The sequence below is a fragment of the Schistocerca americana genome, chromosome 4, assembly GCF_021461395.2.
Source record: "Schistocerca americana isolate TAMUIC-IGC-003095 chromosome 4, iqSchAmer2.1, whole genome shotgun sequence".
In the NCBI taxonomy this organism is placed as follows: domain Eukaryota; kingdom Metazoa; phylum Arthropoda; class Insecta; order Orthoptera; family Acrididae; genus Schistocerca; species Schistocerca americana.
This window is the reverse complement of record NC_060122.1, coordinates 265,730,475-265,754,627: the sequence shown is the minus strand read 5'-3', so window position 1 is coordinate 265,754,627 and position 24,153 is coordinate 265,730,475. Positions and strand designations below refer to the sequence as shown.

Sequence of the window (24,153 nt, the reverse complement as noted above, 5' to 3'; positions counted from 1 at the left end):
TTCTGGACAATTCGAGCGAATGATTTGTGCACCCAAATACCTCGACATGAATCTCATCTAACATTCGTGCACAATAGCCTGCGCCGGCAACACTTTCTCAATTATGGACGGGCATAGAGGCGGCATTGATTTAATATTTCTGCTGAGAACTTCCAATGACTTCTTAAGTCCATGCCACATCGAGTTGCTGCAAAACCCCAGGGCAAAGGAGGTCCGATAGAATATTAAGAGGTATCCGAAGACTTTTGTCACCTCAGTATATGTATTAGTGCGTTTATTAAGTGGTACTCCTTTCTGGTATTGGAAGATACTCCCATGATTTCTGTAGTTCTGCGAAATGTTCTTCTGCTGTCCAACGTCACGCTTCTAAGTTCGTCGTAGTCTACAACTCAGGAATAGATTAGACTGATCTTAATGCACGGTTTGGAAATTGTCCATGCAGTGATAGTTTTGCATACTAGATTCTGGTAAGCATTGTCCGTTCTTGATAAACATCAAACAGGAGAAAAAGACTTTTGTGGTGAATAAACATTCTCCTAGTAAAGTTGAGACCGTGCGCAGGCTCTTCTTTCGCTACCAAAGTGCATGCTTTCGAAGGTCTGTTCTGATGAGCAATACGTCGGAATTCATATGTGCTGTATTACTAAAATAATATAGTAGTTACCTACACACATTAATAAATTGTATATTTTTCTATATTCTTCTTATATAGCAACAAATTTCGCTTCTCTCTCACTTCTACGATTTTTGCAAATCATTAAACTTTCTATCAAAACACGAGGATTGGAACCTTAATAATGGCAACTTTTTATTTAAAGACCGTACAAAATAGATAAGTGTTTCAAAATTTTGCTTACCTTCCAAGTAGTCACCAACATTGTGTATAACCCGTTGCCAGCTACGTGAAAGTCGTAGGATACTCTTAGCAGTGCCAGTTGTGTTGACAGTTCGAGCGGCAGGGTCTATTGCCTGACGAATTTGCTCTGAAGCGAATGCCATGAAGTATTTCTTTCAGTTTAAAAATCGAGTTGAACTTACGAGGGTTTAAGTCAGGGGAGTGTAGTAGGTGGTATAGCACTTAGAAGCCCAATCAGTCAAATAAATCAGTAACAGCCTGCACTGTACGTGCTTGAGCATTGTCCTGCATGGTCAGGTCCTGCAGAAAGTGTCATCACTTCCGTCTCTATGCTGTTCATTTTTGGAATACAACCTACGACCAGCTTAGAGACAGAGGTGATGACATTTTCTGCAGGACATCACAATCATATTGCGGGACAATGCTCAAGCACGTACTGTGCAAGCTGTTACTGATTTATTTCACTGATTGGTCTGCTAAGTGCTGTACCACCAACTGCACTCCCCTGACTTAAGCCCTCGTGAGTTCAACTTGTTTTGGACTGAAGGAAACACTTCACGGCATTCACTTCAGAACTGCTACAAATTCGTCTGGCAATAGGCGGCGCCGGTCAAACTGTTAACACAACCGCTAAGAGTATCCTACGACTTCCACATCGCTGGCAACGAGTTATACACAATGCTGGTGACTACTTTGAAGGCCAGTAAAACTTTGAAACACCTATCTATTTTGTACGAGCTGTAAATAAATAGTTGCCACTATTAAAGTTCCAACCCTCGTATCTGACTTCCAGCAGTACATTAACTTATCTTCAGACAAAAATTCATTGTATGTGAACTCCATCGGAGAACTAGCACCACAATATTATTTCATAATACATTAATCGCTTAATAACAAAATCCAAAGAGAAGCTCTGCGTACCACAGAGCGCGTAGCCTCTCTCTCGCACACAGAAATCGGAACTGTCTTTTATGTTGAAATTTCAGATAACATATTCGCGACTTGCGCGTAACCACGCCTGACTGGACTTTAATGTATATGAACGTAGCACTCGTACGCAAAAGGTGGTAAATATTAGTAGCGACGTAACAAACCACTTATGCTTTAGGCTCTTCGGCTGCACACATTCGAGGCGCTTCTGAATGTTTGCACATTCCATCTGTCCATCTTCCGTAATGCAGAATTCTCGATCCTTTCTTATCTCTTGGAATCAAGCTAAACGCTTGCTTGATTCACTAACAGCCATTCACCTCATTATACTTCCTGCCCACTTTCTTGGTCTGTCTAACAGTCATTCATCTCACTACGTGTACTGCTCACAGTCTTCATTATCACCAGTAATCCAGATTTTGAGCACTCAAACATCTGCCCCCCCCCTTCGGCCCTACAATTACAATCACAATTACGGCTTCCAGAAGCTCGATCCCTGGTCGTTCTAAGACGTTCACATTATATCGTGATTCGGAGTCAATGTCAAAATGCAGCTCCTCCTAGAACTGTCTGGTTAGGTCAGTTCAAGGGTTGCAGAAAGGCAACAGCATACCAACTCCAACAGGAAAACACTCTTGTGGCATCAGCCATCAGTTTCGGAACTCCCGATACTGATGGTTATACACATAACTTCATACTCTGTCTGAAGGCTTTATCTAAATTTTGATATTTCTGTAGATGGGCAGAGACCGAAACGCGTCAACGTATCACTTCTGAACAGAAAAGTGCATAATTATTTACTGTACTATTCAGCAGTGGTTAAAGATTCATGTTTACATAATCGTCCAACTTCTCCTACGCGACATCATATCGCACCTCAAGTCTATGTTAACTGATTCGAAAAGTTCAGGTCTGTTTGGGACGTCACCATGCATGTACAGTAGTTAGCGTATGTATGTGCGTAGATGCAAATGGTTGAATATCATTGTCGTCCGCTTGGAAAACAGCTACGTTGCCCATTCAGCGACGGAGTTTTGTCCAGAGGTATTCCGGCACATAAACAACCCATCCCCTAATCTTCCGCTTTCGAATCTAAAGTATGTCAGGCAGCAAACAAAAGATTATCACAGCAAGGATAGTGAGAGCAAAACAAACGTGCAGCTCCGCAGTCCCGCCAAGGTCAACGCATCAAACGAGAGGACTTACGTAACGTCTGTTATACAATCTTATTCCATAGCTCTCACCGTTTCTGCTACCACAGCGCATTCTGCTTCGCAGATAGGCAGACGGCGGCTGTGGTACTGCTGCATGACACGACATTTAAGAGAGCGACGACGAAATCTGCACGGTCAGTGTTTAGTGATCGACTTGCCCGAAATTTTTGAGGCCAGTGCACGATACTGGGGTAACGTCTCTAAAAAGTTCCTCGCCACTTGTCGTTACTGTGCAGAATCCCGGAGGATTCAAATAGACGAGAGGGGCAGCACAGTGCCAGACTAAGAGCGACTTTGGTGAAAGATGAGTGACGTCGCGGTTCTCGGAGCAGGAATCTCGGGCCTAGCGACCGCCAGACGTCTGAATGATGCTGGTTACCAGGTATGTGGAGTCTGCAGGCTCCTTTGAACTAAATAGCGTACTGTTTTCTTTCCTATCTCCGTTTGTATGCTCTACAAATCGTTAAACCGTGAGAGACAAAGAATATTTTCATTGTTCCACCTTTTAGGTTTTTTTCTGTTACCTCCACAGATGGAATGAGGGACGAATGATTCTACGAGCATGTGTGCAAACTATTATTAGTTTAATTTTATGTTTACCTTCCTTGTGAGATTGGTGTCTAAGACGTTGGAGAATATTAGTAGACTCCGCTCAGGAAACCGATTCATGAAACTTTCTAAGTAAGTTTAAGCGAGGAATAAGGCTTCATTCTTTGGGTGTTTACCGTTTGTAACTTCGTAGCGTCTCTTTTCTGCTCTTACGTTACTAAACTACGTGTCTTTAGTATTCGATCGACTCACCTTGTTACTACAACCCGACTTGCACCATTATAATAAAATTCAAAGATTTTTAAAGTAAACTTTAAAATTTGCCGATTTTTTCTTATGCTTCATTATGTGTACGAATGTCAACAAGCGTAATAGACGCCATATCAGTCTAAAGGCTTTCGTGAAATTTGTCACCTATGGTAAAATCTTCTTAGTCATAAGGCTACATGCGCAGCCATCCGTGAACACCACTGGAATACTGAAGAAGACCCCAGCGGTGTGCCGGCCGGAGTGGCCGTGCGGTTCTAGGCGCTACAGTCTGGAGCCGAGCGACCGCTACGGTCGCAGGTTCGAGTCCAGCCTCGGGCATGGATGTGTGTGCTGTCCTTAGGTTAGTTAGGTTTAATTAGTTCTAAGTTCTAGGCGACTGATGACCTCAGAAGTTAAGTCGCATAGTGCTCAGAGCCATTTGAACCATTTTGAACCCCAGCGGTGTGTCCCAAACGATGAGCGGTGAACAAATTTGTAGTTGAACATGGCGCCGCCTCACGACTCATAAGATTTAATCATCAATAATAACAGCTCCTCAATATTCATAGTTCCGTTTTACAAAGACGGATAAAGTGGCAAATACGGATCCATACACGCCGGTAGTAACTACTCTAACAGAAAAATAATCCTTAAGTTTTAAATTATTGTGCAGGCTAGTTGTTCTTGAACGATACTACTTATTACTTTCTGTTAGTATGCACACTATGCCCTCGTCAATAAATCAGGAATCACAACCTGTAGACAGCATTAATGTCAACATACGTCTCGTTTTATTAGTATTCTTGTGACCTGCTATTAGTTTGTTGATAGTGACAATTTGTTTCTCGTGAACGTCGAGTTGAGAAACCAAGAGTGTCGTGAAATCTGTCCATAATGTTTTAGTATCTTCCTTAAACGGTTTTTGTAAACAATGTCCCATATCGAATATAGGTATTTTTTGTTTTTGTTTCTTTTTTTAATATCTAATCCTAAAGTTAACTACACCAACATCCAAATCTGCAAACAACTGTAAAGTCCATAGCATAGGATATTTCCTAGAACACCCCATATTACATATTTCTACGTTCCATTCACGGGTGGAGCACAGGAAGAATGACTAATGTCCCTCTGCGCGTCGTAATTAAGCTAATGCTGTCTGTGTCCTTGGTACGGGAACGATCCACAGGGGGCTGTCGTATATTACTAAATTTCTCACTTAATTGCGGTTCTTTAAACGTTGTTAGTTGGATTTCGAGTAATAATGTGAGTCTATCTTCAAGGGCGTCGCAGTTAAGGGTTTTCGCCTTGTTCTTGACGGTCGCTTTCGTGGCACTGTCAAATAAACCTACGACAATGTTATTCTTGCTATACACATAATAACACTTGTTACATCTATTAGATTTTGGTCCCACACACTTATGCAATTTTCTAGAATTGGTCGCACAAGAGTTTGTAAGCAATCTACGTTGTAGACCGAAAATATTTTCCCAATATCCGACCACTGTGTAATTATTTCGCTTAATAGTCCCATAAACTGCTACACGCAGTGTTTATATGAGCTGACTCGTCGATACTGTAGTCAGATGAACTCTGTTTCTGTGTTTTGAGAACTCCACAGTCTCACGCTTCTGAACGTTTCAAGCAAATCACCACACTTCGCTTCTTTTTAAAATCTTAACGAAATCTGAATGAATATTTGTGCAGCTTCCTTCCAGACTGCTCATATAATCGTACGTACATCCACATCTACGTGATTACTCTGCTATTCAGAATAAAGTGCCAGGCAGAGGGTTCAATGAACCGCTCCACTCTCGAACGACGCGCGGGGAAAAACGAGCACTTAAATTTTTCTGTGCGAGCCCTGATATCTCTTGTTTTTTCGTGACTATCATTTCTCCCTACGTAGGTGGGTGCCAACAGAATGCTTTCGCAATCGGAAGGAAAAATTGGTGATTGAAATTTGATGAGAAGATCCCGTCGCAACGAGAAACGGCTTTGTTTTAATGATTGCCACTCCAGTTCACGTATGATGTCTCCCCTATTTCGCAATAGTACAAAACGATCCGCATTTCTTTGAACCTTTTCGATGCCATCCGTCAGTCACACCTGATGCTGATCCCACACTGCACAGCAATACTCCAGAATAGGGTGGACAAGCGTGGTGTAAGCAGTCTCATTTAGTAAACGTGTAGCACCTAAATGCATACAAGGCAAAAATTCTATGTTTCTTTCAGTATACTATTACCTTAGACCTGTGAATAAAGCGGGACCTCAAAAGAACGCGAATGAATATATTGAGAACGTTATTATGCAGCCTACAACTACGTACTGTATGTCATCGCACTCCACGTGGGAGTGTCTTACGTAGCTAGATTTGGACTTCTATAGGCAAGCAGATACCGATGTGAGGACGCTGTAATGTGCTCCATGTTTCTCCAAACATAAAACCCTATAATGTATTGTTATGCTACAAAAATATTGTTCCATTTTGTCTGAAGGGAGTGTAGAGTTTTCAGCCGTAGGTGTCTGTGCGTGTGTTTTTGTTTTGCTACCTACATTATGTGTTCATTGCACAATGAATAATGAGGAATGATGTACAAAGGATATTTCCTACTTCACTTTGCAGGTCACGGTGTTCGAACGATCAGATAAGCTGGGCGGTACTTGGGCATACACTCCCAGCACGTGGCTGGATGATGACGGCAGACCAGTGTACACCAGCATGTATGAGAACTTGGTGTGAGTACAAAAACACAACAAGAATGATAGTTTGCGTATCTGCAGTCGTATCACTAATCAGTGCGCAGAGAATCGTGAAATGTAGTTTAAAGAAATGTGGTTTCCTTTTGCATTGTATCTCTACTTTAGATTACCGTAAATTCCCATCTGCAACAATCCAGGGGAATCTTACGACCAGTTAGATGTACTTCTGCATTTCTTTTCTCACCATCGATATGTTTCTTTACTTCTGTGTGTACGCTAGTCTGAGGTTTCTTGTAATCGGAGGCCCAGCTATCTGTGATGCATGTAAAGGATGAATCAGCGATGACGTTCGAGTCAGGTAAGGGGTCACTGACACGAAAACGACAGAGTCGAAAGTTATACGCGAAAATCGTTATGGCAATGGACCTCTTCTACTCCAAGCTCTTTGCTTTCCAAATTTTTCGAGGATGAATTATGGACTGAAACAAGTAAAAAGTTTCTAATAAACATGGGCTCTGAAGTGCTTACGTTAAGAGCTATGTTCACTTGTTTAGTAAATGTGTTTCTCAGTAGCAAAGAAGAACTGGTTTTCATATCTCATAATGTACGTACTTTAAGCTCGAATTTACTGCAATTTTTTTCTTTTTTTGGTCAAAAGTACGATCACTCAAAATACGGAAAACAAAGCGCTTGCAGCAAAAGAGTTTCACCGTCAGTGATATCGGAACAATTTTGGGTTATACACTACTGGCCATTAAAATTGCTGCACCAAGATGAAATGCAGATGATAAACGGGTATTCATTGCACAAATATATTATACTAAAACGGACATGTGATTACATTTTTTTGCAATTTCGGTGCATACATCCTGAGAAATCAGTACCCAGAACAATCACCTCTGGCCGTAATAACGCCCTTTATACGCCTGTGCATTAAGTCAGACAGAGCTTGGACGGCGTGTACAGGTACTTCTGTCTATGTAGCTTCAACACAATACCACAGTCCATCAAGGGTAGAGACTGGCGTATTGTGACGAGCCAGTTGCTCGGCCACCATTGACCAGACGTTTTCAATTAGTGAGAGATCTGGAGAATGTGCTGGCCAGGGTAGCAGTCGAACATTTTCTGTATCCAGAAAGGCCCGTACAGGATCTGCAACTTGCGGTCGTGCATTATCCTGCTGAAATGTAGGGTCTCGCAGGGATCGAATGAAGGGTAGAGCCACGGGTCGCAACACATCTGAAATTTAGCGTCAACTGTTCAAAGTGCCGTCAATGCGAACAAAAGGTGACCGAGACGTGCAACCAGTGGCACCCCGTACCATCACTCCAGGTGATACGCCAGTATGGGGATGACGAATACACGCTTCCACTGTGCGTTCACCGCGATGTCGCCAAACACGGATGCGACCATCATGATTCTGTAAATAGAACCTGGATTCATCCGAAAAAATGACGTTTTGCCATTCTTGCACCCAGGTTCGTCGTTGAGTACACACACGCTCCTGTCTGTGATGAAGCAGCAAGGGTAACCGCATCCATGGTCTCCGAGCTGATAGTCCATGCTGCCGCAAACGTAGTCCAACTGTTCGTGCAGATGGTTGTTGTCTTGCAAACGTCCCCATCTGTTGACTCACTGATCAAGACGTGGCTGCACGATCGGTCACGGCCATGCGGATAAGATGCCTGTCATCTTGACTGCTAGTGATACGAGGCCGTTGGGATCCAGCACGGCGTTCCGTATCACCCTCCTGAACCCACCGATTCCATAGTCTGCTAACAGTCATTGGATCTCGACCAACCCGAGCAGCAATGTCGCGATACGGTAAACCGCTATCGCGATGGGCTACAATCCGACCTTTATCAAAGTCAGAAACGTGATGGTACGCATTTCTCCTCCTTACAGGAAGGCATCACAACAACGTTTCACCAGGCAACGCCGGTCAACTGCTGTTTGTGTATGATAAATCGGTTGGAAACTTTCCTCATGTCAGCACGTTGTAGGTGTCGCCACCAGCGCCAACCTTGTGTGAATGCTCTGAAAAGCTAATCATTTGCATATAACAGCATCTTATTCCTTTTGGTTAAATTTTGCGTCTGTAGCAAGTCATCTTTGTGGTGTAGCAATTTTAGTGGGCAGTAGTGTAACTTTCAACTTTGTCGTTTCCGGACCAGGATAGCTTACCTCAGATTGACGCATTCACCCTTCTCCATGATCCTTAGAAGTTTGCAACATCATCATGGAATCATCCTGTACATTTTACCTTCATTCTCTCCTGTTGTCCAATTAACCAGTCCTGCATGCTTAACAATTTTAAATAACACCTGTCCGATAGCGAGGATACTTTGTTTTTACTTTCTTCTTTCAGTACCTTTTTTCGTCTCTCCTAATAATATAATTCATCTGTCGTTATTCATTTTTAATATCTTTCTGCAAACTTGATTTAAACGGGTCTACTTTCTTCTTTCCAGCTTCTCAGTATCAAGCGAGTATTTTCAAGATCGTCTTCGTCAATGTTTAAAATTTGTAGTTTTTTTGAGGGTGGTTGGGGGGGGGGGGGGGATTTACCTTCAGCTTGACGACTGAGACGACATAATAATGAAACATGCTGAGGCATTATAACCGTAGCGGTATTTTCCTTACTGTTTTCCTAAACTCTCAGTACAGCTACTGGGATCGCGCTTCTAGTCCATTGAGTTTCATTGGAGTCTTTCGTATATTCTAGCTCTCCGCCTAGTAGAAATATGTATTCATTATTCACAAGAAGAGCTCTCCCACCACTCAGTAACGACAATTATTAACGTAGCGTGAGTCACCAGGAGATGTTTATTCAGCAGCTATCGTTCTGTCTGCTCGCTTCGCAATGTAGTTAACTGTTCTCCGTTACGTCACTCATGTTCACGAGGTCTGGAGACACTGAAAGAGTAGGCCGAGTTCACAAATGATCTCACACACTGCAGCAGATACAAGATAGTCACTAGGCTACGCAGAGCTGAAGCATGTAAAACGTTATACATTCTTAACAAGACTCCACTGTTTTCTTATGTCTTCTGAAAGTTCACTGCCTCTTTGGTTTCAGATTAAATTAAGAACTATATTTGATATATGCCTATCACCACATTAATTCGTTTCCAAGCTGAGAAATGTTATAGATAATCGTATTATCACCCATAATTCTCTACATATTTACCGAACTTTCTGAATGTGCTCTGGAGAATTCTCAAACAAACTGTATGATGGCTGCCACAGTAGAATTATTGTAATGCTTATCGAATAGCTACGATTTTCTACAGCACCTCAACGATTGAGATTGTCAGATGATATTGAGCACCAGCTTAGCTCATTAGTGTCTCAACCATTATTATTATTATTATTATTATTATTATTATTATTCTGTATTCTGTTTTCGCTTTTCTTTGTGCCCGACATCACTTTCATTCTCTGAGATCGGGCTCGTTTCCGCTCGTTAGACCAAGTTATTCCGTAATTTTTGGGTTTATCTGCCGGGCCAACAGTCCAGTTGTGAAATTTCTGCCTAAAAATTTTTGTTTCTGGTTCATCAAGTTGCGCTACTCTTGCTTCCTTCACATCTCCTTTTGCTGCACCGATCCATTCTGGAATTCCGATTTTAGCTTTACTGTAATTTCGTAGAGTTCCACAACTTGTCTGGTTAATCTATTCGTTTCCAGTCTTTTTTCGCGACCCCAAATTTTAACCTGCTCATTTTTATGTCCCAGCATATTTCCGAGTAGTATCTCTTTATTTGCTTATAGTCTGCACGTTCCTTCTTCACTGTAATTTACACATAACGATTTCATAATTACTTTTAGTTTCTGCTTTAAAATCTTTAATGTCTCTCTTTCTGTTTTAGTGAGTATTTCAACCCCTTAATGAAACTATCATTTGTTATTGCGCTGCAGTGTCTTTTTTGTTATAGACATCTTTCGTAAGCTTGAAAGGTGTTTCCATTCTCTGACACAGAATTTCGAAACTATTTCAATTCTGGAATCGTTTCGCCTAAATATTGCAACTGACGAACTCAGTCGATTTTCTCCTAGTTACTTCTTAGAACTTTGTATGCCAGGTTGTTACTAGATTTTTTTCGTTGATGTTTGGAGTCCTACGCATTCTGCTGTTTATTTAAGAATTTATGTTTACGTTTTTGCTGTTTGATTGTCCTAACATAGATAATTACTATTATTTTATACTTTTTATTCACAACATGCAAGGTAGTTTGTCTGAGATCTACCACATCGTAGTGCTTTGGTCTTTTCAAATCGGAGTAGAGCCAGGGGGGGGGGGGCAGGTGGGGGAGGAGGGAGGGGCGTTTTCACATGTGAATCCGTGGATGGCAATTACTAGTCTCGTATCTTGCCACACAACTGGGGAAAACCCTCAGAAACCTTTGGTCTGTTTTCGAAAGCGGAAAATTCTTGTAATTAGTTTGCATGGGGATCTATTGTGTCAAAGTGTATAAACCAAACTATTTGCTCGAGATGCACTGCAGTATCACCGAAAACTAGACAAAATCTAGGTTATCCAGTAATCAGGACTGCTGACAACCGCGGCAGAGGTCGATATATCGGTTCTATTTCAGGGCGCTCAGAGCGCAAGACCCTGTAGCACGCTATACGGTACAAAGTTCTCGGTCTACATTACTGTTCGTTCCAAACACATCAGCTTAGGAAAACAATTGCGTTCTTCTGCGAGTGGAAGTTTTAGCTTCGGTAAAGTGTTTTCCGTTAAGACCTGCTATATTTCAGGCGCAATTTGTCTCCAGCTTCCCTCATATTGAAAAATTATTGACACCGTTTTGGATAACTTATTGTGACACCTAACCAGTCTCTAATTCATCTAAAAGATGAAGGATATGGATTATGTCTGGACGGTGAGCAGACCAGCTGAATGAATCTACATTTCTTTACATTTCTTTATCACGTTGCTACAAGCTTGTCACAGTAAGATCCTGAAGATCAAGCTCTGTCACACCTTGACGGGCCGTTGTGTCACTGACGTCTTCACGGGGATTGCAATGGAAGTTCTTTACATCTGACAAGACCGTCTAACTTCCGTTCGTTCATTACGTTTTAGATTTCAGAGCCCACTGCAGTTAATACATTGAGCCTGCTAGAACGAGGGGCAGTCTTTGTGCTTCCTTGTCGTTTCCACTCCACCGTAAAAACACTCACAGAGGGCCTAGCTTATTCTTGTGAAACATCGTTGACGGGATACTGGAGTCTTTTACTCCCTTCATTCACAATAAAATGTATTTAATGGTGGCCTTCATCAGAAACAGCCACTACGAAAATGCCGCAGCTGTTAAAAAGGAATAAACATACCACTGATCTAAGAGCGAAACTCTATGTATATCTTTCCTGAACAATGGTATTTATAGTAGCACTTTCGTCGGTCTGTCCGTCTGTTAAGACCCCTTTTTCTCAAGGAAAGGGTTGAGTTATCAAGCTGAAATTTATGTCAAATACTGTAAGCTACTGTCCCTTGACAGTAAAAAAGTTTAAGCTTCGAAGTCAGTGCAGCCATTAGCTGCGGCCATCTATGTCACATATTTTGAAACACGCAAAATCACTCAATGGAACCTACATGGTACTTTCGGTTGCTGTAGATTCATGAAATTTGGCAAGCAGAAAAGTTCTCCGTAAACCGGAAAGTCGTTAATTTGTAATTATATCACATAAAAATATTTTTTGTCATTTGTTATCCCGTCTGTCTGTCTGTCTCTCTCTTAACACCCCTTTTTCTCAAGAAAGGGTTAAGGTATCAAGTTGAATTAATAACGTCTACGGCTCTTAGCGGTGTAAAACGTTTAAGCTTCTAAGTATATGCCTTCCAAAGAGGCCGTGCGGTTAAAGGCGCTGCAGTCTGGAACTGCAAGACCGCTACGGTCGCAATCCTGCCTCGGGCATGGATGTTTGTGATGTCCTTAGGATAGTTAGGTTTAACTAGTTCTAAGTTCTAGGGGACTAATGACCTCAGCAGTTGAGTCCCATAGTGCTCAGAGCCATTTGAACCATTTTTGAACCTTCCAAAGACACAGCCGCTTACGTTACGTATTTTGCATTCTCGCAAATTCATTCCTCAAACATATATATGTGAAATGTCTACATATATATAATTTAGCCATATTCACAATTTGTTTTTCTCCTGAAAATGGCACACCTTTTCTTAATCTGAAACCGCTGTTCTGTAATTATAGTGCTAGTAAGTAGCCAGATCTCACGTATTTTCAAACGCTGTTGCTGTTTCACAGCACCAACCTTCCGAAGCAGCTGATGACGTTTCCAGATTTCCCCTTCCATGATGTGGATGACTCATACGTGCGTTCAGAAGAAATACTAAAATATATCAACAGTTTCGCCGACAAATTTGGAATCCGAAAACTCATCAAGGTAAGTCGTAGATTTTGAGTAAATTAAAATTGACAGCAGAGGTAATGTAGACCCAATGTTTTCTTCATTGCTTTGTTTTATCTAATTTTCCAGCACCTAACGGCGCTAGTGTGTGTAGGGCTAGAAAACGGTTTTCTCAGCTAAACGTTCTTTAGTTGGCAGTGGTTTTCCCTAATAAGAGTCTTTTAAATATGTGTCTCCTATGTAGATCGTTCGTTGCTGATCACATTTATTTACATTAGCAAGAAGTCTCGTAATATATTTGCTTAAATTACAGTGACGTGAATTTTCCGAGCTAATAGATTGTGTAAACGGATGTTTCATTTGGTACAAGTCTAAAGCTACTCCTGGATGCTAGTAAACGGCGATAAGTACATTTGAGTAGTCCCAGTCAGGGTGACCTACGCGTTACCTCTAACGTACATTTGGTATCGGTATATGACTACTACGTGGGACTGGATACACCTCAGAAAACGTTGGGGCTACACACCATACGGACAATCCTTGCGGTTTTCATAGCCTCGTAGAGCACGTTGATATTACTGCGTCCCACAGTTATTTGCAGTCCCCCATCTCGGAAGAGAGTCGTCACGTTTACCCTACTGGCTAGTAGAAGAGAAACATTTGTTAATAGACACCATGTACTAAAATACATTTTAGGAAATGAAATGCAGACAAATATTAGCAATCAAAGCCATGCTGTCTTGATTTTCGCCCAGAATGCGTTAGACAGGGGTATTATTTGATGACTACACCTAACACCATCTGTCTGATATATGGTGTTTCATGATTTGCCTGTTTTATTTTCCATATTCTTCTCTCATTCAGTATTCGTGGCATGGTATTCGACACCACTTCCTACAACTGTGATGGTATAACACACGTCGAGCTAAATCTTCCTGGAAGCTCGATGCAATCTATCAGAATTATTTGATGCATAAATTCAACATATTTAAAGACTGTCACTTCAAAATACGCCACTCCATTACAGATAAATTCTCAATGTACCACAGGAGACCAATAAGTTTGCGTTTACCAACTGCGAGATTTTGTTTATTTACCAACAAAGGCACCATGGGTTCCAAGATTGTGTTAGTTTGTTGACTGTAATGCAGTGCAGCAGACATATTGCTGTGAAAAAAATTATTCCTTCATTCTTAAGTGCACTTTCTTAGTGTACTGGCCAAAATCATCTGGGATGTCGAAGGCAGTAACATTCCACGAATGCTCCAGTATTTCAACTGAGGAAATAATGAAGTGTCTCTCACGGGGACACGGGGAAAACAAGTTTAGCAACAACAAAATATCCCTGATTCGACGGCGCGAACAAAAGGCACAAAATACTGTGTCTCACTAGATACTGGTACGGAGGTTCACAATGCTGCTATCTAAAAATCGCCTGGCTGTTTCTAGTATGTAGCAACACCAGTAGTAGCTCGGTAGGAAAATATACTTGCAGGGAAATAATCCAACTTCCGAGACTGTCGCCAGGATTAGGTGCACTAGAGGCACAGAAAAGTCTGTCCTTAATGCAGAAAGTTGAGAGTAGCGGAGTTGGTCCCAACGATAGGCTTCGATAGCGTCCAGAGACGACGAGACGAGCAGCACCCACTCGGAAGCCAGAAGAGGCCCTAGAAAATGGAAGAAATGGCTCATTTAGTTTTTATCTCATTTATTTCATCCCCCTCGCTCCATATTGGCTGTCAGCAGTCCAATTCTCCACTGTTCAACCAAGCGAATTAAAAAAAATTTCAATGAGAGCTTGTGTTTTTTTGCTTTTTAAATTAAAATTCAAAGAGACAGGTAAAAAAGGGAAATATACACATTTTAAAGGTGAAATGCTGATAAAAACACTTAAAAAGTGATGGACCTGGACAATGGTGAGAGGTATTGTCGGAGTAAAAAGTAAGTTCCCTAGGGGTCAGTAGAGTGGGTAGTAAAACAGCGGTCTGTTAGGTATGAAAAACCAAACCATGAAGATGAGATGTAGGACCTGAACTGGATGGTGGAAAATATTGTCGTTGGGAAAGACAGAGAGTGGGGAGTAATGTGTCGTGTGGATAGGGCATTGGTTGCAAGAGGAAAGGGATGGAGAGGCAAAGGAGAGAGAAGCCTGACGAGGAGTGGGACAGGTGGGCAAGAGTTAAAGTCGGTGTGGGGGATATACGCTACTGGCCATTAAAATTGCTTCACCACGAAGATGACGGTTTACAGACGCGAAATTTAACCGACAGGAAGAAGACGCTGTGATATGCAAATGATTAGCTTTTCAGAGCATTCACACAAGGTTGGCGCTGGTGGCGACACCTACAACGTGCTGACATGTGGAAAGTTTCCAACTGATTCACAAACAGCAATTGACCAGTGTTGCCTGGTGAAACGTTGTTGCGATGCCTCGTGTATGGAGAAGAAATGTGTACCATCAAGTTTCCGACTTCGATAAAGGTCGAATTGTAGCCTATCGCGATTGCGGTTTATCGTATCGCGACATTGCTGCTCGCGTTGGTCGAGATCCAATGACTGTTAGCAGAATATGGAATCGGTGGGTTCAGGAGGGTAATACGGAACGCCGTGCTGGATCCCAACGGCCTCGTATCACTAGCAGTCGAGACGACAGGCATCTTATCCGCATGACTGTAACAGATCGTGCAGCCACGTCTCGATCCCTGAGTCAACAGGTGGCGACATCTGCAAGACAACAACCATCTGCACGAACAGTTGGACGACGTTTGCAGCAGCATGGACTGTCATCTCAGAGACCACGGCTGCGGTTACCCTTGACGCTGCATCATTGACAGGAGTGCCTGCGATGGTGCACTCAGCGACGCACCGCGGTGCACGAATGGCAAAACGTCATTTTTTTTTTATGAATCCAGGTTCTGTTTACAGCATCATGACGGTCGCATCCGTGTTAGGCGACATCGCGGTGAACGCACATTGGACGCGTGTATTCGTCATCGCCATACTGGCGTATTACTCGGCGTGATGGTGTGGGGTGCCATTGGTTACACGTCTCGGTCACCTCTTGTTAGCATCGACGGAAATTTGAACAGTGGACGTTACATTGCAGATGTGTTACGATCCGTGGCTCTACCCTTCATTCGATCCCTGCGAAACCCTACATTTCAGCAGGATAATGTACGACCACATGTTGCAGGCCCTGTACGGGCCTTTTTGGATGCAGAAAATGTTCGACTGCTGCCCTGGCCAGCACATTCTCCAGATCTCTCACCAATTGAAAACGTCAATGGTGGCCGAGCAACTGGCTCGTCACAGTACGCCAGTCGCTACTCTTGATGAACTGTGGTATCATGTTGAAGCTGCATGGGCAACTGTACCTGTACACGCTATCCAAGCTCTGTTTGACTCAATGCCCAGGCTTATCAAGGCCGTTATTACGGCCAGAGGTGGTTGTTTTAGGTACTGATTTCTCAGGATCTATGCATCCAAATTGCGTGAAAATGTAATCGCATGTCAGTTCTAGTATAATATATTTGTCCAATGAATACCCGTTTATCATCTGCTTTTCTTCTTGGTGTAGCAATTTTAATGGCCAGTAGTGTATATCACAGCGGATCTCATTGTCTGGGAGACGGAGTTGGTTTGAGTTGGGTTGGGATGGATTATGTATTTAGGTATGGAGTTGTAAGATGCTCTTTATATTTTTCTCTTTCTAAAATTGAGCCCAACTTTACAGAACTTAATATGAATTGAACTTTAACTGATCTGGATGCAGCTTGACTTTGTATTAAATACTTAACAGAAGTAAGTAATCAAACTTTCCACTTACCTCGCGTCTTGACAACACTGTTGCAGATTTCTCGAGAGTACAGCGGCAGACAGCATACAGGCAGCAGCTAAGCTAGATTTCTGTTTCTAAATTCATGTTCGAACAGTAGCGGTAATGCGTAATAATAAACAGTGTCTAAATTCGCGTTCGAACTGTAGCGGTAATGCGTAATAATAAACAGTGGAGAGGGTAGAGTAAGTATTCTTACGAAATGTTAAGCCAAGACAAAGATTTTAGACTGAGTAATACTTCGCGTCATCTTCACACTTAACATTAGTCTGAACAATACTACGCTTAACAAAGTGAACACTTACTGCTGATAATACTACTACTGCTTTGGCCACACAAACAGCAGTCGGTCTTTGGCCTCACCAACCAGCCTGCTGCAGCGTCCTCGGTCCGTGTATTCTTTTTCAGACAGCCCTGGCGTACTCATATCCTCTCTGACCTGATCAATCTATCGGAGTCGTGGTCTTTCCCGTGGTCTTTTGCCTCTATCTCCCTCCACTACCTGCCTAATCATCTGGCCTTTTCGACGAATTACATGTCCATACCACATACCACCTCAGTCTTCTTTCTTTGATCACCACCACGATGTGCATCGACCTGTATAGCTCCTGCAATTCACAGTTCTTTCTTTTCCTCCATTCATCTCCATCCCTCACTGGCCCAAAAATCTGTGTGAGGATCGCATTCTCAGATGTCAGGAGTTTTCTTTCCATCTTTTGGGTGATGGTCCAGGTCTCTGCTTCATATAAGACTACAGGTTGTATTATTGTCTTGTAGGTCTTGGTCTTTCAGGATCTCGATAGAAGCCGGGACTTCAACACCTTTCCCAGAGCAATCCTTGACCTCTTTTCTGTTTGTATTCGTGCGGTAATTTCCTGGTCTATCTCGTTTCTTTCAGTGAGTATAGCCCTAAGATATTTAAAGTCTGTTATCCTTTCAAAGACTTTCTCCTCCACCTTCAGGCGTCCGTCATTTTCTCCGCTATCTACGAGGTATTTTGTCTTATCCATATTCAACTTCAGGCCAAATCTCATTGCCTCTTCCATTAAAGTTCTTGTTGTTTGAACCAGGTCTTGCTCTTTGTCCGCTATTAAAACTACATCATCCGATAGGCCAGGGTGTTGATCCTTCTTCCCAGCTGTATTCCTGTCTCTAGGCTTGCTACCTTCCTCAGGGCTCTCTCCAGTACCAGATTAAACAGAAGAGGGGAGAGGCAATTTCCTTGTTGCACTCCAGTTCTCATCTTGAACTGTGATATGTTTCAATTTACTTTCACCATGCATGTTGTCTCCTGGGTGCATATCTGTTTCAGTTTTATTAGTTTTCTGGGAACTTGAGCCCTTTCGAGTCCTAGCCATATTGCTTGTCTATTCACTCTATTATATGCTTTTTGGAAGTCCACAAAAAAGCAGTGAACATTTTTGCGTGGTTCCCAGAACTTTGCTGACACTTGCCGTATTGTATGTAAATTGTCTACAGTTGACTTTCCCTTTCTGAAACCTGCTTGTTTGAATCCCAGTACTTTCTCGACATGTGGTGTTAGTCGCTTCAGTAACAACATGCTCAACATCTTATAAGCTTTACACAGTAGTGTGATTCCTCTGCAATTGCTACAACCCATTGGGCCCCCTTTCTTTAGTATACGGCAGATGACAAACTCCTTTCATTGTTCTGGGATCCTTTCCTTCCTCCAAATTAAGCAGATTAAGTGGCATAGTCTCGCTTGTAGGGTAGCCCTTCCCTCCTTCAGCATCTCTGCTGGTATGCCATCTATTGTGCCTTCAAGGCGATGACGCATAAGAGAAATTATCTTCGCCTTAATATGTTGAATTTCAACCTGTCGTTGAACAGAGGGAGCATAGTTTGAGAGCTCCCGGAGAATTGCGAAATAGCACTCCATGGTATGTCGTTGCCACAGCATTTTGTTGCGACCGTAATTCATCATCGAACGACGCAAAGCAGGCTTGGTGCAGTCGACCCACCACCCGAGAGTTGAAGGATACGCTGGAAGGCGTCTCACACAGTTGTTCCGCGTCGTTTCTACGACCTGCCTGCATTCCGGATCCTTGAGATGGGCAACATTCAGCTTCCACAGGTCTCGACCGCGCCACACCTTCTGCCTCTGGAGACTTGCTGAATGGCTGGTGACGTACGTATATCCAGGCCGATAACCATGCACGCGGTCCCAACTATCGGTGAGGTTCAGCTCATGCACGAGCAGCTTGAGTTACTGACATGTGGTGAAATGAGGATGTTGGTTCTTCTGGAATAACACACAATTGAAGTCACCGCCAACAATAATATGGTCGTAGCGGCCTACAAACAAAGGAGCGACCTGTTCTGAGTAGAGTCGCGACCGTTCCCGTCGCTTGGCCGTGCCCGAGGGAGCGTAAACATTTATGACTCGGGCACCGTGGAAAGTCACAGGAAGACACCTAGCCGAAGGTAGGTAAATCGCGTCGTCTACCTCAATGCCTTCCTTTAAAGGAATAGCTGTCCCACTGCCTTCGTCAGCACACGGCGTGAGGTAGGAAACATAGCTACAGATATTAGGCAATTCACGGAGCAATTGTAGTTTGAAAGGGTTGCCAATGGTGTTGACATTGATGGAGCCAATCCTGTAAGCTTTTCGTGGAACTGGCACTAATGGGACACTCATGGAGGCACGAAGAGCAGCAGCGAACAGGAATGTTGTCCCAGTAGGCTGCACATTCCCATCCAGCAACCCCGTCGATTACCAGTCGTGAGTTGGAGCAGCAGCATTCGCTGCTGTCTCAACGGTGGGTGGTTCGTCGTCTACATCGTCAGACCACGCAAAGATACGTGGATGGTGTGTCTCCGGTGGAGTACCTGTGGAGTCCGAAGGCGGCGTCACGTCAGCGGTGGAAGAGTGGTGCTGGCTCAGCTGCTGTTCACCGTCCATAGGTACAGCGTCTGGTGCATGCAAAGATGGTTGTACCTCCGACGGGGTGCAGACTGGTGTTTCCAACACGGAATCGTCCATCGGGGCAATATCTTGATAGGTGTCATCCTCATCGTCTTGAGGCTGCGTCCTGCAGGTGTCAGAGGGGGCGATCCGCCATTTCCGACGTCTCTTCGACGACCGTAGCTTGCGCCCGTGATCTTCAGTGTCCGAAGACGCCTGGGAATCGTGATATTCGGGCACAAAAGCATCGGTAGGCACAACCATGAGGTCAAGGGCCGCCCCCTGCCCTCGGGATGCTCACCACTGCACATGTCGCGAGGAGGAGGCCAAGGCGTCGGTCCTTGCGCTACAGTCGGAGGCATTACTGGAGACGACGATGTGGCAGTAGTAGGAGCCAGTGGTGATAGCGGTCGGGGGTCTTTATGGAGAACTTCGACAAACGTCAGCGGTAGCGTCGTCGGAGCAGTCATAGCCGGCAGGTCCTCAGGCGGTAACTGCGTGATTCTGCGTTGCAGCCACCTGGAAGGAGGTGTCCTTCTTTGCCACATCCCGAACATGTCTTCGGCTGGCCATCATAAATAATAATTGCACGGCAGCCACCAATATATAAGTATGATGACACATGTTTGGTTAGCTCTATGCGGATCTGTCGTACTCCGTTGAGACCCGGGTATATAGTGAACTGAACCCACTTTTCAGCATTATGACTAATCACCTTTCCATATGAGCGGAATGCAGATACCACCACCTCTGAAGGCACCTCGAAAGGGAGTTCAAATACACGTATCGTCCGCAATCCCACCGTCCCCGGGCTACGTTGCCATTTGGGATCCGTGTGCAACGTGTTCTAGAGTCGCTTGGTGTGGAGTCTGTACAACCCCAAATCCAGGGTTTTAACCACCTGCCACCCTGGTTACTGAAGAGGCCCAGAGTGATTTTAGATTTATTGCAGTACAAGAGGGGTTGCACTCCTGCCACCGTTTTTCATGCAGCATTTTCTGCTGTTTTATCTGAGCACCACGACTATGTAGCGGTTTTTACGGATGGGTCGAAACAAGGGGATTCCGTTGGCTGCTCCGTTGTTTTTCCGGATCGTGTCCTTAAGGTCCGACTGCCTCCGCCTTTCACGGTCTTTGATGCAGAATTGTCTGCGATCTTGCGGGCGCTGGAAGAGATGAGACATTCTTCCTCTCCTAAATTTCTTGTCTGTTCCGATTCCCTCAGTGCCCTTCAATCATTGCACCATTTGTATCCGGCAGTTACAGTAGTCCAGACCATCCAGGATGCCCTCCTCCGACTACAGCGACTGGGGAAGGTTGTAGCTTTCTGCTGGGTTCCGGGGCATGTTGGCATTGCTGGGAATGAAGGGGCAGATCTCGCAGCCAAGGAAGCGTGTCTTGATCCACACGTATCTCAGTGTGCTATCCCCTTGCACGCACTCACCTCGCTGTTGAGCTCCCGAGTCATGTGTCGGTGGGAGGACGAGTGGCTGGACGTGACTGACAATAAGCTCCGTCTAGTCAAGCCCACAACGCGTGTGTGGTGTACTTCCTTTCAGCCCCATCGACGGGACGAGGTTCTCCTCACTCGGCTTCGAATAGGCCACAGCCCTATGACGCATGGCTTCCTGCTCCGGCGGGAGGACCCTCCACTGTGTGGTGCTTGCGGCGTCCAGGTCACTGTGCGCCACGTTTTATTGGATTGCGTTTTATTTTCTGACCAGCGGGCCGCGGCTGCCTTGCCAGCGGACCTGCCAACTCTTTTAGGCAACACTCGGACGAATGTGGTTAAAGTTTTAAAGTTCTGTGCCATGTCGAATGTTTTTACAAAGATTTTAGGGAGGGGATTTTAACTTGTTTCCTGTGTGACAAGCTCGCCCATATTTTATGTAAGTGGCCAGACACTGACGGTTTCCTATGTCATTCTTGTCGCTATGTTATCCCTTACCTTAGGTTTTACCTTCTCAGGTCGTATTTTCCCTCTTTCCCTCTTTTCCTGCTTTGAGTGTGTTTTTCAGTTTTATTAGGTCTCTCCACATTCGTTCCTTTTACTGTGTGTCAGGGCGCTGATGACCTCGATGTTGAGCGCCCATAAACCCCAACACACACACACACCGAGTCCCGCATGTTCCACAGTTACGTCACCGATGTGTCTGTCAGAGTGACGGAACTTAAGACCGCTTCGAGTTGCAATTAGAATTTTGTCAAATATGTCTTCGTTAACCAATCACACGTATAGTACACTGTTCACTAAAGACAGGTGGATGCCAACAAGACCGTTGCAATCAATCTTGACTTCATCTCTGATAAACCGTTCGATTTCCAGTGCTTTTGGTCGGGCATATTCAGGTGCAAAGCTAATTTTCAGTGTAGATTTTCTGTGGGCATAAGCCATTCTCTGTGGAAGGAAATCAAGCGCGCTAAGACGGCAGAATTACGTAAACAACTCCGCGAGCGAGCTGCGTGTCGAGGACGTAAACAAGACGTCCGTACCGCTAACGTGGCGAAAGGTGACTCTCCATCTGAGTCACCGAAGGCACAGAGGATAGTGCGTCTGCAGGGACTATCTCGCGCACGTCTCCTACGAGTCCCACATTCTCGCCTTACATGTCCACACACTACATTCATTGTGTCCCTACCCAACACGCCCGTCAGCAGCTGAAGGTATCAATATATAATTCTAATTTCGTTCTATACGGCTGCAGGTCATCAGTGATGTCTGTTCTTGTGGACATGTCCGAAAAAACGGACACCATATCCATGTAAAAATAATTAATGTCGAGAAATGAAATTTCGGAAATGCATTTGTCTAGGTATCTTATTAAACCGACTAAAATTGCAAGATCACAGATTAATGTAAGCGCAAAGTAAGCCATCGCAAATGTGAAATTCTACTACTTTAACAACCGGTGTATACGAGAGAATGCTGAACGCAAACATGTAAGCGTGCATGCATTGTGTTGTACAGTTGCCGGATGTCAGTTTGTGGGACGAAGTTCCATGCCTCTCGCATTTCGTCGGTCGACAGGGATACGGGTAATGCTGTGTCTGGATGGCGCTAGTGCTGTCGTCCAATAATTACCCAAATACACTCTTTTGGAGACAGATCTTGTCATCCAGAAGGTCAAGACGATATGTTGGCACTCTGTAGAGCATCTGAGCGTTAACCTGCTGGAAAACAGCCGATGGAATGCTGTCTATGAATGGCAGCACAACCGGTCGAATCACCCACTCAGAGTGCGTGGTACAACCACGAGAGGGCTCCTGCTGTGATACGGAATCGCACCCCAGGTCATAACCCGCAGTACAGGTCCAGTGCGTCTAGCACGCAGACATGTTGGTTCCAGGCCCTCAGCTGGGCTACTTATATCCAACAAAAAGCCTCTCTGGCGTCTTAGCGGAACCAGCTTTCATCAGAAAACACGACAGACATTCACCCTGCCCTCCAATGCGCTCTCGCCTTTACACCACTGAAGTCGCAAATGGCGGTGGTTTGAGATCGGTGGAATGCACGCTACAGGGTGTCTGGCTCGGATGTGCCGTTGAAGTGACCGATTTGTAATAGGTTTGTGTGTCGCTGAGGTGCCAATTGCTGCAGCTACAGATGCAGTACGATGCACCAGTGCCATACGTCGAACCGTATGGTCTTCCCTTTCGATAATGCCACATGCCATCCGCAGCCCGATCTTCTTGAGACCGCACAATCTCATGAACACCGCTGCCACGTACGGTGGTTACATTCCTGTCAGTATTTCTGCAGTATGGCAGAAGGGACATCCAGATTCTCGTAGCCCTGTTACACGACCTAGTCCAAAGTTAGTGAGGTGTCGATAATGGCATCTTTGTTGACTTAAGGGGATTCTTCAGCATTAGCTCACTACGTCCAGTCTCAAAGCTAACCGACTCTCATGCCCGTTACAGCCCGTATTTAAAGCAAACCTGATTTGCATCCTCTTAGTTGCGTTATTAGCACCACTCTTATGCGACCGGCGTGAAATTTGAATAGATAACATCTTGCAGATGGAGAAATACGCTGTCGCACAACTCTATCGCAGTATTGCGCTTTTTTCCCTTGTGTGTATATTATATATAATATATACATGGTGGTCCATTGATAGTGACTGGCCTAAATATATCACGAAATAAGCGTCAAACGAAAAAAACTGCAAAGAACGAAATTTGTCTAGCTTGAAGGGGGAAACCAGATTGCGCTATGGTTGGCCCGCTAGATGGTGCTGCCATAGATCAAAAACAGGAACCCCCATTTTTTATTAAATGATAGTGTAGTACGTAAACATATATGAATGTTTTAGACCACTTTTTTCTCTTTGTGATAGATGGCGCTGTAATAGTCACAAAAGTATAAGTACGTGGTACCACGTAACATTCCGCCAGTGCGGATGGTATTTACTTCGTGATACATTACCCGTGTTAAAATGGCTCGTTTACCAATTGCGGAAAAGCTCGATATCGTGTTGATGTATGGCTATTGTGATCAAAATGCCCAACGGGCGTGTGCTA

The 24,153-nt window shown here is 44.1% G+C and overlaps 1 protein-coding gene across 1 annotated transcript in view; it reads left to right on the top strand.

Moving 5' to 3' along the window:
* The first annotated feature begins 3,059 nt into the window (after positions 1 to 3,059).
* LOC124612821 (senecionine N-oxygenase-like) overlaps positions 3,060 to 24,153 on the top strand; it is a 55,753-nt gene continuing 34,659 nt past the window's right edge. The window contains exons 1-4 of the mRNA XM_047141241.1: positions 3,060 to 3,134; positions 3,237 to 3,382; positions 6,425 to 6,537; positions 12,770 to 12,908. Coding sequence (XP_046997197.1) covers positions 3,305 to 3,382; positions 6,425 to 6,537; positions 12,770 to 12,908 — 330 coding nt within the window. The 5' untranslated portion in view covers positions 3,060 to 3,134; positions 3,237 to 3,304. The remainder of the gene's footprint in view (positions 3,135 to 3,236; positions 3,383 to 6,424; positions 6,538 to 12,769; positions 12,909 to 24,153) is intronic.